At 34.8% G+C, this 13,200-nt stretch overlaps 3 protein-coding genes across 4 annotated transcripts; 1 reads left to right on the top strand and 2 right to left on the bottom strand.

The window, feature by feature from the left end:
* Window positions 1-3,062: 3,062 nt before the first annotated feature.
* On the bottom strand, window positions 3,063-7,292 carry LOC137830175 (uncharacterized). Of its 2 annotated transcripts, none has more exons than XM_068637350.1 (8): window positions 6,917-7,292; window positions 5,008-5,041; window positions 4,643-4,879; window positions 4,220-4,309; window positions 3,829-3,894; window positions 3,633-3,724; window positions 3,501-3,548; window positions 3,063-3,383 (listed from the first exon to the last, which is right to left on the bottom strand). In XM_068637350.1, the coding sequence occupies exons 1-8, from the start codon at window positions 7,240-7,242 to the stop codon at window positions 3,269-3,271; spliced, it is 1,008 nt and encodes a 335-aa protein (XP_068493451.1). In that variant the 5' UTR covers window positions 7,243-7,292; the 3' UTR covers window positions 3,063-3,268. The 2 variants fall into 2 exon arrangements, with proteins under 2 accessions (XP_068493451.1, XP_068493452.1); XM_068637351.1 differs by having other exon boundaries at window positions 3,633-3,707.
* Window positions 7,293-8,255: 963 nt separating this feature from the next.
* LOC137828283 (peroxidase 5-like) lies at window positions 8,256-9,589 on the bottom strand. The gene is made up of 2 exons (XM_068634776.1): window positions 9,280-9,589; window positions 8,256-9,191 (listed from the first exon to the last, which is right to left on the bottom strand). The coding sequence occupies exons 1-2, from the start codon at window positions 9,496-9,498 to the stop codon at window positions 8,433-8,435; spliced, it is 978 nt and encodes a 325-aa protein (XP_068490877.1). The 5' UTR covers window positions 9,499-9,589; the 3' UTR covers window positions 8,256-8,432.
* A 1,461-nt stretch (window positions 9,590-11,050) lies between these two features.
* Window positions 11,051-11,893, top strand: LOC137829408 (uncharacterized). Its single transcript, XM_068636210.1, has one exon. It carries the CDS (start codon window positions 11,051-11,053, stop codon window positions 11,891-11,893), a length of 843 nt encoding a protein of 280 aa, XP_068492311.1.
* The last annotated feature ends 1,307 nt before the right edge of the window (window positions 11,894-13,200 follow it).

Here is a 13,200-nt window from a genome sequence, read left to right as displayed (position 1 = left end):
TGGTTATTTACAAAATGAAGTTCCCACATCTATGCATGGCCAGCATAGAACTTAGATTTATTTATGGATTTTAATTTGAACTTTTATTTGGATTAGAAATTATGAATTGCATTTATATTGAAAGACTGAATATCATAAATAAGTGATTGGATGATATTTGAAAATGCATAATCAAGTGATTATGTGATTCTAAACAGAAGCAACAACTATTATTTTTACTCCTACTATTTGTGGGCTTAGCGAGGGCTAAACCCCCTTCAAGCCTTTTCGTGTTTAATCAAGATAGGGTTTGACCCTCACTATTTGCTTCTATGTTAAGGTTAGTTAAGACTTGTTCCTATCTAGATTAAAGTGAGCTAGGGTTTGACACTCGCTAGGTTAGAGTGAGTTAGGGTTTGACCCTTACTAGGTTGGTGTGCTAGGGCTTAACCCACTCTATGTTGTAGTGAGTAATGCTTCCCCTCTCTAAGTGAGGATAGAAACTTCTAGTTGTCTTTAGCCATAGTTGGGTCTCTCTAGGTTAGAGTGAACATCTAGTTTAGATTTAAAGATTCTCCATCTCCTTTAGCTAGGTTTTGGCCCTCTCACCTTTAGCTGCCAATAAGCGAGGGTCTAGCCTACACTATTAGCTTCCACCTAGAGAGGGCATAGCCTACACTGATAGCTACAACCAACAAAAATAATTAGCTTCCAACCAAGAAGCATCCATTGTGCATTGGACATGCTCATGATAATTATTATGTAGTTTGTGTGTTTTTTTAGTTTTTCGTTTGTATTTGACCCATGCTATATAACGTTTTTCTTGTAGTGTAAATTTCAAATAAAAAATATGGTGATATATTTATAGTAAAATGAGTTTAATTTTTTATACTATTAATCAATATATAGTATTAAATAGTTTAAAATTATTATAAAGTAATTATTATATATTTATATTCCGATTAAATATTTTGATTATTATATTTTATCTTTGTAGTTTTTCTTTCACCTAAGATAACAGAAGTGGACGTTGGAAAGATGATGAATACAAAAGATATAAAAACACGATAAATATGGGCACATGACAATAAATGTAACTTTAATGCATTGAATTTATTTTGAAGAAAATACATTCCTTACTCAATTTTATTATTGTTTGAAACAACAAAATCATGGTTTGTTTACGAGGGTTCAAAACAAAAAAGGCATATTACAAGCATATTGTTATAGTTAAAATAAGTATAAGTTTAATGTTTAGGAGATGATTACTCCCCAACTTGATCGATAATCAATGTCATACATAGTTAAATGAAATGGTTGTGTAATTGTGAGAGTAGTTTCAAGCTCTTCAACCGTTTTGTTTTCACATTATCATCATTTTTTTTCTTGTTCTTTACAATTAGTAACATTTGTTGACCCATTACAAAACATTTACAAAGTAAGAAAGTTCAATTTCATCCTATTCAAAATGAAGATTATTGATTTACTTATAAGAATCAACTTGCATACTACCTTAACATGTTTTATAAAAAAATCACAAAGATCAATTATTAATCATATCCACAATAAAATGGATTCCAACAATAAGTAAAAAAAAATCTTATTATCAAAACAAATGTTATAATAGAAAAAATCATCATGGGATAATGATTTTTTTTTTCAAAATTTATAATATTTATTTTCTTACTTTATTGGAATTCTTTTACTTGTTAAGAGTTCTTCTATAGTATTATAAATATTAACAACATAGTAAAATAATATTTTAAAAAATTATTAAGCACTTATTTTCTTAAAACCATAATAAATAAACATAAAATTTAAAAAAAACACTACTTCCATAAGTTATTAAAAATTATGTGTTGGTTTAACCAAAATAAAAATAAAAATTACATATATAAAAGTTATGTTTTCAGGCATAGCTTCAATATCTTTTATTTACAACACGACCATCAATAATAGAATTAAAAAAATAGAAATAATATTTTTCATACACGATTTTAATTTTAAAAAATAAAAAAATAAAAAAGTATACTTGTATGTATGGCTTAAAAAATAAAATCAAAATCAAGAAATCAAAATGGAGTAGTATAAACACATAATAGAAAAAAAAAATGGAAAGTCATCTCAAACATAACTTCTTCATAAATGAAAAAGAAGTTCAACACTTGCTTGTGAAACACAATTTCTTCAATATGACATCTTACTTTACGAGTATAACTTACTTTTTCACGTAATAAATTTTAAATTTGTCCATTATGATAATAATTTATGTATAGTAAAGTTGTCCCTTTTTTTCCTTTTATTTTATGGATATTTTTTAACTTAATTATTTTATTGATGGTATTATTTTCTTTGGTCATTCTAAAATGATTTATCCACCCATATCACACTTTTTTATTTTACTTTTATCTCATAAAAAAATGTCATTTTTTTAATACAAACTTTTTATTAATGATATTTTTTTCTTTCGCTACACCAATTAATTGAAACTTCATATTTATATGGATGAGAAGGACTACTGGCAATGGGTAGAGATTCTATGGTTAAGGATATTTTAAGTGTACGTGTAGTTGAAGGCGATCCTTTCCCATAATCCATCCACTCAGATATGAAAAATAAAAATAGTTACTTTAAAAATAACCCAATATTCAGATTTAGATTCAACGATAACTAGCTAGACAAACATGGTTGTTCTTGAGTAAACTTGTATCTTTAAAAATCAATTTAAGTATTTATTCAAAAATTTGAAAGACAAGGTTTAGAGTGAGTTTTTTTGTCAGAAGATTAATAAGTTAGTCATAAACAATAACTATTTTCCAAAAATAATCAATTTAGACAAGCACTTTAGTGTTTGTTTGGATTCCTTTTTATATAATTATAATTAAAATCTTGAATTTTATCAGTTCATGTTATTGAGCTTTGGGACAATATTGTCGTGTAGAATTTTCAAAACTTGCTGGTTGGTGATAAAGCTGCAATTATGTTATGTATTCATTCTTGTAAGTACTAGTAACTAACAAGTTGTTGAGCAGGTATAGATAAGTAGTCAGAACTTTCAAAGAGAATCTGATTGAGAGGCAAAATTATGAAAATGACCTCTTTTTTCATTGTCAAACTGATGTGATCTGAAATTTCCTATAGTATACAGATCAATAAAAAAATTCTGTAGTCCAATTTGAAGCATTTTTGGAAGAAGAACGCTTGAAGGGGAAAAACCTGCTTAAAGTGTAAACCCAATTTTTGTTTATCAAGACATGTAAACAAGCCACTCCTAGTTTTCTGCAATTTCCTATGTCCTAAACAATGCTGGAGGAAAGAATCTGATAAGAATCATATTTTTTGCTTTCACTATTAGTGAATAGAAGCCATAGCAGGGTATGTGAACTACCGCCAAACACAAATACCTGTATAGTAGAGAAATATGTGTAGATAAATACGTGAAAATAAGATGTTTGTTTTTGGTATAGAAAGCATAAGTTGAAGAAGACAGAACATTTGTAGTGCTATATATAGTATTTTACCAAATGGGAGCCCACGGGGTATCAAGCTCAAGAAATGGGTATGGCCACCTGTTAGAAGAAGAAATCCTCGGGTGATGAAAGAAAGCTTTTAGCTGATAATGCAATTAGTATGAAAATACAGTTACATCTTACCACGTAAAACCACATGCGTGGATGATCCATTGGAAAATTATGTAGCCACAGCTCCAGAGCATAAAATATGTGACTCTAAACCAAGGAAAAGGCTGAAAAATAAGAATATGGCAAATTGAAACTATGAGCTGCAAAAGAGAAGGACCTAGTCGTTCTTAAATCAGTTCCAAGTTTCATTTCCTTGAGTGTTACTTACAAGGTTATTCAACGCTGTATCCAAAAGAAGGAAAACTGCATTCAGACTATGCATGGCACCCATCAACTGCCAAGTGAAGACCAGCCAAAGTCATTGACTGTATCATTACTTCTAAATGTCAAGTATAATATAAGCGCTTGTTCATCCATGTAGACAAATTATTAAGGCCTTGTTTGAGTGTTGTGAGAACAAACATTAGAGGAAAGGAAATACAAAAAGACTAGAAAAAAATCATCATGCAACTTATGAACCAGTGAGCAAAAGGGATTTCGAAACAAGGTTTAAGTAGAGCAAATCTACTACTTGTATTCAGTGAAAGCACAAGAATAGAAAAGGAAAGCATGCGCAATAAAATTCAGCTTAGAGAGAGAGAGGGTTACATTACTCTCACCATGTTTAGCTTGAAATGAGAAATTGATAAGAATGGGACGATAACACACCAAAATACAATATCTGTTAGGATGACAGCTCCTGCGCTTGTCTGTGAAATGCAGAATATCAGTTCAATGAATTGGTGACAAATTAAAAAAAAAATGAAAAATGAAAGAAAAGAAGAAGTATCCTTCAAGATCTTGGATCTTGTGAATTGTGTGCCATACCATAAACTAAGTGAAACGCTGGTTTTGGTAATATCTATTTCAATGTATAGAATTTCACTACAAGGAGATGCTGTAGTAGTTTACATACAAGGACCCAAAAATAGGATATGCATAAACTTGTCAGGTTTCAATGTCTAAAACCAGACATCATCAAATAACAATTGTAAGAATAATTATCTAGAGGAAAATTGGAATCTAATATAGGTTTGACAAACCTGATAGGTAATCTGCATGAGGTACCCCCAGAATCCTACTATTTGTTTAAATTCCTCTTCAACATATTGGCTGTACAAGCTGATGGAAGCTTTCGTTTCTTTGTCTTTACAGGCAATAGGGTTTGTAGGCATACTCTCCTCCAAGTCCCTTCTCAGAAACAAATCCACTTCCTCATTTTGAAGCGGAGGTTTGTTTATGTACTGCCAACATCCGTGTGCAGATATTATTGTCCCCAACTACATAAACAAAAATATAAACGCAAATTAGATGATACACCTTCAACTGCACCGCTCATAACTCCTCATTCCCTAGAACATGTGATTTTCCTAGGCCCTACAATTTGAGATGGTAGCGCTTTACTTACAGCAAAATATATCATAACTAATGTGAAAGTCCACCTGAAATTAAAAGCAAAAAGATATAATCAGATCAAATTGTCCTCACGGTCCACGAACAAGACAAGAATCACGTGAATTGAGGCATAACATCTGGTGAGTGATACATGGTTAGAAAGTGAGTTTAAGTCCACTCATCCTCCTAGTAAAACTTTCTAGTAAAACTAGTGGCACTTATATCATTTCTAGTCAATGGAATCTCCAACAATAATGAATGATCTTACTGAGTATGATAATAGAAAGAAAAGGGTCCATCCAAGGCAATGATATCAAAATGAATACGAGCGAAGCAAAAGAATGCGAAAGCTCTGTACAAGAGAAGCCACAGAGGAGTGAACAGGGAATCCACAAGTGATTGTGGTACAAGGGCTGTGCTTTGGTCTTTATAATGTGCATTGAGGATGTTATGACAGAGAGAATGAGGATCAAAGCACAAAACGGAACTTGGCAACGAAGCCAGTAGCTGTAGCCATTAATGGAATAAACGAAGGTATGGTTTTGGTGTGAACGACATGATGTGAAAGAGGGTATTGGTTGGTTGAGGTGGAATTGTGAAAGAGAAGACGAAACGTTGGAGTTTGAAGATACCTTGGATCAGAGAGGAAGGGAAGAGGCAGCTGAAAGTCAGACAACGGTTGATCAGATATAACTGTTTTCTAAACGAGATTTTGCTTCATTTAACATTACTTTTAGGATTAAGTATATTAAAATAATTCATTATTTTTTATTTTCTAAATTTGAAAATCACAACCTTTTATAATAATAAATTTAGATATTAAATGCACTGAACATCAAATTATAAATTATAAATTAAAATTATATATAATACTTTATTTGTACTGAAATACATACGAATAGAGGAGACGCAGAGATATATATTATTTCTAGACATTATTTTTCTTCTTCATTCTACAATTAGTATTAGAAAATAATGTGGTAATTATGTCTCAACCAAAATCATAGGAAATAATAGAAGATTGGCAATTGATGCTATATTATTTCGGTAACAACTAATTATTTTAATAATTAAAATAATTTCACATTAGCTAAAAAATATCAAAACCTTATTTCTAAAATCGATTCACAATGTAACTAAGACAGTTTCAATTAAAAATAATAATTAAATAAATATATAAAATTCTATTAAATAAATATAATATCATAATTTTCTAAAACTCTAAAGTAAAATAAACACTCAAGAATATTAAAAAATCTAATCGAAATATATTATTATAATTATTTTTAAATTTGAACAAAATATAATAATACTCTTTAATGATAATAAGTTTAAATACAAAATCATGTAAAGTAAGATATTAAGACTATGTAACATAAATCTGGACTAACACGAATACAGATATACGTATAATCTTAAAAATAAAAATGTAAGACATGAGACACATATACAGATCTATAAATTGACAATAAAGATTCATGTATATAAATATGTTTGAGATGTTTTTTTGAAGCACAAATATGTTTTTCATGGTTAGTTCAAAATAATTTTTATTTTATTTTTATAATAATAATAATAAAAATTTATACAATAAATTTGAGTTTTTAGAAAATTAATGTATTTCTCCTTTTTAAAATTGTGTTATAATTGTAAAAAATTGAACAAATATTTTTTAAATTTGACACTTCACCGATACATGTTCTACAAATGTCAGATACACATTCTACAAGTGAGATGTCCGATTCGTGGGTCCTAGAATTATAAGTTAATATAAAATTAGTTAAAAAGAAAAAGCATGAATTTTAGTTCTTTACGCATGAAATTTTAATCTTTTTTAATTCTTATACAAGCCTAACCTAAAAATTAGTGTATGACTAGAGGATGAAATATGGTGGAAATTGGAAGGAAAGAAAAGAACAAACTCAGTATAGTAAACGAAGATGGTAACATCGTAGTCACAAACATCCAACGTTTGCAAGACGGCAAGGGTGAGAAAGGAAAGAAAACGTATGAGCAAGAGCCACAAAGGGTGCATTCCCGGCCAACAACTGCTCCATAACTTGGTGCTCCTCACGCCACCGATCACCGTTCCATTCTCTTCTCCACCCGCCAGAAGCCTCTCATCTTCGCTTTTGGAGGACCCTTCGTGCATCCAAACCACCCATAAGGAACCTACCAAGGTCACACCAACAATGCCGAAACACACCAGATCGTACCACTCTAATTCTATTGCCATGTTGTTGATCATCAACCTTAGACCATGGCCTGTAATTGTTGGTGGATTTTTTATAACTGTGAAGGTTGCTTTGGTAGAGGTTTGGAGTATCTACAGTTATATATAGTACTTGCCATTGCAACTGGTAGTTTTGACTTTTGAGTTTGACCGTCTGGTTTGGGATAGTTCAGGGAAGAATGTGCTTAAGCAAGAGAATTACAAAGTGGTGGGGACGCAAGAGTAGCTGCTGAATTTCCAATAATAGTCTTGAGAAGAAGCATGGATAGAGGGTCTTTTCTCAATTTTGACGTTGATGTATAATCAAAGTAGATGATGTTTTAACAATTCCAAACAAAAAACAATCACTCTATAAACTAATTTAATAAAAATATATATCAGGATTTTAAGATAAAAAATATAATTAAAATATTAATATTTTAGATTATAAGGTAGATTTTTTTTAGTGTAAAAATATCCTCATCCTATAATAAAAGTAGGAGAAATATAAAAAGGTGCAATTCACTTTGAAAAAATTACAAAAAAAATTACAAAAAAATAAGTATTTTTGAGTTAAAATTATCAACATCAGTTAAATTTATATATTTGTTACTTTATTTTTAATTAAAGTTACCAACCGGATACTTAAACTTAAGTGTATTTTATCTAAATTGAAATTATTAATTATTGACAATTTCAGTTAAATTATTTTTAAATAATTAATATTTTTTAAAATTAAAAAAATTATATAATAATAATTTAAAAATTGTTTAAATTAGTTATGCAGTAAGTTATCGATCTCACTACCCACCTTTCTATTACTCCACTCCACTAAATTCCATAACTTTCCTAAGTCCCTTTACCTTATAAAATTCTTTTCCAAGCTTAATGTTTATACAACGAGAATGACTCAATTTTATTAGTGTGGTTTAACATGAGATCGTTTTTAATGTTGTGTATTCTTCTATTGTTATAAGAGAAATAAAATAAAAAATATTGTTTTCATGTTTATTATACAAAATTTTATAATAAAAACAAGATAAGAATATTAGGATCAAGGGCAAAAACAGATAAGAATATATTAGTTTGAATTAGTTGGGTTACAAATAATTGAATTTAATTGGGGAAAGAAAGAAAGGTAACCAAAGGAAAATAATTGAAAGAATGGAAAGAAAGAGGAAATAGATGTTTGGAGGTATGAACAATTGAGTGAAGGAAGAAGGAATTTAATGATATGGAGAGTCAATTAACGAGGGCACAACCCCCTGTGAACCGGTGAGGACGTCAATGGAACCCATATGGACCATTGCCTTAGCAACCTTGCGTGCCCAGACTGAAGAATGTTTAGCATTGGTGAGTAGCATTGGCCTGGTTGAGGGGCTGCCGAGCAACGTCTGATCTGAGGTGAGCAAACCACGGTGCTTCTTCAGCTCTGTGTAGTATTTGTTATCCAAACGGTTAGGAGTGGATGCATCCAGAGGCACTGTGTTATCGCTCCCTGCTGGACACTTGGATTTCAAGGACGTAGCATATTTGGAATCCATAGAAGGATCTTGAGGAAAGGTCGCATTGAAAGAGTACAAGCGGTCGGAGAAGGAGGAACAGTGTGAGACGCCAATGGAATGGGCTCCAGACAGTGTCACCATTTCATCTGCAGACAAGCCTTTTCGTCGGAAGTCAGCAATGAGTTGGTCTGCGTTGGAGGTTGGAAGGGGAAGTTGTGACGGTTCATCTCTGATAGAGACACGACCATCTCTGCGTCCAGCTGGCACTGCGTAGTTTATGCCTCCAACTTTGTTGGCACTGTCTCGAGCAGCAAAAGCAAGAATGTCTGCACAGGAGACAGTGTGAGGACACTCTGCCTCTATTTGGGCCTTGGCTTCGTCGACGACTTGGAAGCCTCGTAGACTTGGGTTGTTGGCAGGGTGGTCTCTCTCCGATGGGTTCCCCGGTGTGGATTCCAACAGCACAGAACCATCGCAGCCCTGCATGTTATGTTACAACAACTCATCTTAGATATTTAGATATGATAGATAGATAGATAGATAGTGATGAAGAAGATGAAGTGCTTACCCTCACAAAACAATCATGAAAATGCATTCTGATCAAACCAGCGGCTATGCCTGGGTTGAGAGAAACGGCTTTCTCCACAGCACTTCTCACTATTGATTCCGCAGAAGGACACGTGGTTTTGTAGAAATCCACCTTCAAAGATGCGGAGGCCAATGGGAAAATGGAGAGAATTAGAAGGAAGGTTGAGAGCATTGCATGCACGTGTACAAATCCAGCCATTTTGTGTATGTAATGTAATATATATGATTGCAGTGTGAGAGAAGAGGGAAGAGGGAACTGTATTTATAGGTTGAGAAATAATGTTGTGAAGGTGAGAGTAGGTCTTACCTTTTTAACCAAACCGTGTCTTCGGCTGTAGCCTGCAGTATTAGATGCTGCTTCAAGCTATCGGACTTTGAAATCTTCTTATTGTGGCTCATCACCATACTTGTGTTCATACCATATTTAATATTAAATTTTGGGACAATATGACTATTTGGTGCATCAGCCACCTTACCTGCCGGAGAAATTTTCTATTCTTTGATGGCTGCAATAACTGATCATTTTGATAAAGTGAGAGCGTTTGGTATTAATTAATGGAGGACCTGGTAAGTGCAAGACAATTTCTTTTTGAAAAATTAATCAGGATTCTGTCACAAGAAGACAGAATCTCTTCTATAAGTAATAAATTAAGTGACAAGAAAATATATAAAAATTAAGGTCTTCCTTTATATTAATGAGTTCATCCAGAAATAGGCACTGGAGTGTGTTTTTGTACCTTTGGGTTGAATTTTATAACTCATTTGTGTTGAAATTTGAATTTGATATATGTACTTGAATTATTCAACTTGGGAAAGTGATTGCTAATTCAATTGGGTTGTCTCTTTGACATGTATGATTGCGTATATTGTTCTTAAATTAATTATTCAGACATTGTCATCTCTGAAATAATCTTTTAATAGTTACTTCCTTGAAAGATAAATTAATTGTCTTCTTTTTTAATCTTTGACTGAGATATCTCTTCTTTAAGAGTTTAATTTTAATAATTAACATATTTTTTATAGTAAACTAGTTAAAAATAATAAGAATATAAATAAGTTGAACTATTTTTAAATTATTCAAATTTGACTAATTAAGTTTATTTGTTTAATAAAATAAATTTAAAATTTAAATTAATTTTAATTATTGTATATTATGGATAATTAACATCACAGAGATTAGATTGAACACATATTTTTCTTTGTAGATTATAAATTGTACTACCTGATGGCCGAAAGGTCGACTAGACGACCAAGCCGACTAGACGACAAGATGCAAAGCTAAACACATAATTAGGTATAAACAAGCCAACTTAGGTGATAAGCACGGTTAAGGCATAATTGGGCCTTTGTTTGGACCCTAAAGCAGGCCCATAACAGCCATAGCCCATTTAGAGCAGTATAAATAGCAGAAGAGGCACAACACTCAAGGTAACTATTCACTCCCCACTCTTCTGGTACTTAGCTCTCGGTCTGACTTGATCGTCGGAGTGTCTTCGCAGGTACTCCCCCCGTCGTGTCCAAGCCGAAGATCCAGTTGGAAGAAGACCAACCGAAAGACCGGCAAGACGAGAAGAACAGCACAAGACATCATCAAAGGAAGTGTTCTGCAGGGTTTAGATCTTGTAGGAACATTTTGGCGCCCACCGTGGGGGCGAGAAGAAAAAACCCCACGAATTGTCCACATGGTGACTACGAGGAACATGACGGGTAACGATAGGAATGCGTAAGAAGAAACCAGCCATCCAGACCCTATGACGTTAATCTTGAAGATGCAGAAGGAAATGGAAGCTTTGAAGAAGGAGAATGCTCGGATGAAAGAAAAGCTTGCTGAGAAGCCGGAAATACCGGAAGCTGTGGATAACATCCTCTCACGGGACCACGCGAATGCGGACACACATGAGGTCGGAAGCTCGTATCAGGAAAACGTAAGGCCGACCTCGCATAACGTGTTAGGCACGACACCCCGAAGAAGCCCCTTTGCCGAAATCGTCCTTGAAGTTCCCTTGTCGGGAACCTGGAGCAATCCCACGTTGGATAAATATGATGGAACCACAGACCCAGACGAACATGTGAACGCGTACCTAACCCAGGTTGGCTTGCACACGGCAGAAGACGCGCTATGGTGCCGAATATTTCCCACCTCTCTTAAGGGGGCAACCTTAACCTGGTTCACCCGACTACCGGCTCAGTCCATAGATTGTTTTGACACACTTGCAACTAAGTTCGGAGCTCAGTTCACTACCAGCCGACCACACCACCTCACTTCGATCGCCTTGGTGAATATCCGACAAGAGAAGTCGGAGTCCTTGAGAGCCTTTATGGACAAATTTAACAAGATGGTTTTGGACATACGGAACCTAAGTCCCGAAGTGGCGATGCAACACATGGTAACTGCGCTAAAGCCGGGACCGTTTTTTGATAGTTTATGCATGCAGCTGACCACGACAATGGATGAGTTGCGCCAAAGAGCCACCAAATACATGCAGCTGGAGGAATTGAAAGAATTCCTAAACAAGGCTCGAGCACCTGATGAACCCGAGAGGACGGGGAGTTCCCAAGACATGGAACGCCAGTCGTTTGAAAATGTATTTTAGCTGATATGTATTAAGGGTGTATTCTTTCCTACCTTCAATCTTTTTTCCCAAGGCTTGTTGATTGAAGAGGTTTTAACAAGGCACCACATTTAATGAAATTAGACTTACCAGCTACGTATGAATTCCTTCGAAAGAAAAACCTCTCGGCCAAGAGAGGTCACAAGAAAACCTCTCGGCCAAGGAAGAATTCACCCAAGTGAATCCCTACCGAGAGTACGAAAGCAAAACCTCTCGGCCAAGAGAGTTGAAAGAAAACCTCCCGGCCAAGGAAGAATTCACCCAAGTGAATCCCTTCCGAGAGTACGAAAGAAAAGCCTCTCGGCCAAGGAAGAATTCACCCAAGTGAATCCCTGCCGAGAGTATGAAAGCAAAACCTCTCGGCCTCTCGGCCAAGAGAGTTGAAAGAAAACCTCCCGGCCAAGGAAGAATTCACCCAAGTGAATCCCTGTCGAGAGTTGAAAGAAAAACCTCTCGGCCAAGGAAGAATTCACCCAAGTGAATCCCTGCCGAGAGTACGAAAGAAAAACCTTTCGGCCAAGGAAGAATTCATCCAAGTGAATCCCTGCCGAGAGTTGAAAGAAAAATCTCTCGGCTAAGGAAGAATTCACCCAAGTGAATCCCTGCCGAGAGTACGAAAGAAAAACCTCTCGGCCAATGAAGAATTCACCCAAGTGAATCCCTGCCGAGAGTACAAAAGAAAAACCTCTCGGCCAAGGAAGAATTCACCCAAGTGAATCCCTGCCGAGAGTACGAAAGAAAAGCCTATCGGCCTTTCGGCTAAGAGAGTTGAAAGAAAACATCTCGGCCAAGGAAGAATTCACCCAAGTGATCCCTGCCGAGAGTACGAAAGAAAAGCCTCTCGGCCAAGGAAGAATTCACCAAAGTGAATCCCTATCGAGAGTACGGATGAAAACCTCTCGGCCTTTCGACCAAGAGAGTTCGAAAGAAAACCTCTCGGTCAAGGAAGAATTCACCCAAGTGAATCCCTGTCGAGAGTACGGAAGAAAACCTCTCGGCCAAGGAAGAATTCACCCAAGTGAATCCCTACCGAGAGTACGAAAGGAAAACATCTCGGCCAAGGAAGAATTCACACAAGTGAATCCCTGTCGAGAGTACGGAAGAAACCTCTCGGCCTCTCGACCAAGATAGTTCGAAAGAAAACCTCTCGGCCAAGGAAGAATTCACCCAAGTGAATCCCTGCCGAGAGTACGAAAGGAAAACATCTCGGCCAAGGAAGAATTCACCTAAGTGAATCCCTGCCGAGAGTACGAAAGAAAAGCCTCTCGGCCTCTCGGCCAAGAGAGTTG

This window comes from Phaseolus vulgaris, chromosome 7, assembly GCF_000499845.2.
Source record: "Phaseolus vulgaris cultivar G19833 chromosome 7, P. vulgaris v2.0, whole genome shotgun sequence".
NCBI lineage: Eukaryota > Viridiplantae > Streptophyta > Magnoliopsida > Fabales > Fabaceae > Phaseolus > Phaseolus vulgaris.
The sequence above is the reverse complement of the archived record's forward strand: the minus strand, read 5'-3'. Positions and strand labels throughout refer to the sequence as shown.

Coding starts and splice junctions, on each gene's coding strand:
- LOC137828283 (XM_068634776.1), bottom strand. CDS start 9,498: ATGGCTGGATTTGTACACGTGCATGCAATGCTCTCAACCTTCCTTCTA. Junction 9,192..9,279: donor TTCATGATTGTTTTGTGAGG/GTAAGCACTTCA, acceptor CATAACATGCAG/GGCTGCGATGGTTCTGTGCT.
- LOC137829408 (XM_068636210.1), top strand. CDS start 11,051: ATGACGTTAATCTTGAAGATGCAGAAGGAAATGGAAGCTTTGAAGAAG.
- LOC137830175 (XM_068637350.1), bottom strand. CDS start 7,242: ATGATCAACAACATGGCAATAGAATTAGAGTGGTACGATCTGGTGTGT. Junction 3,895..4,219: donor CTCATTTCAAGCTAAACATG/GTGAGAGTAATG, acceptor TTCACTTGGCAG/TTGATGGGTGCCATGCATAG. Junction 3,384..3,500: donor ACCCCGTGGGCTCCCATTTG/GTAAAATACTAT, acceptor TCTACTATACAG/GTATTTGTGTTTGGCGGTAG.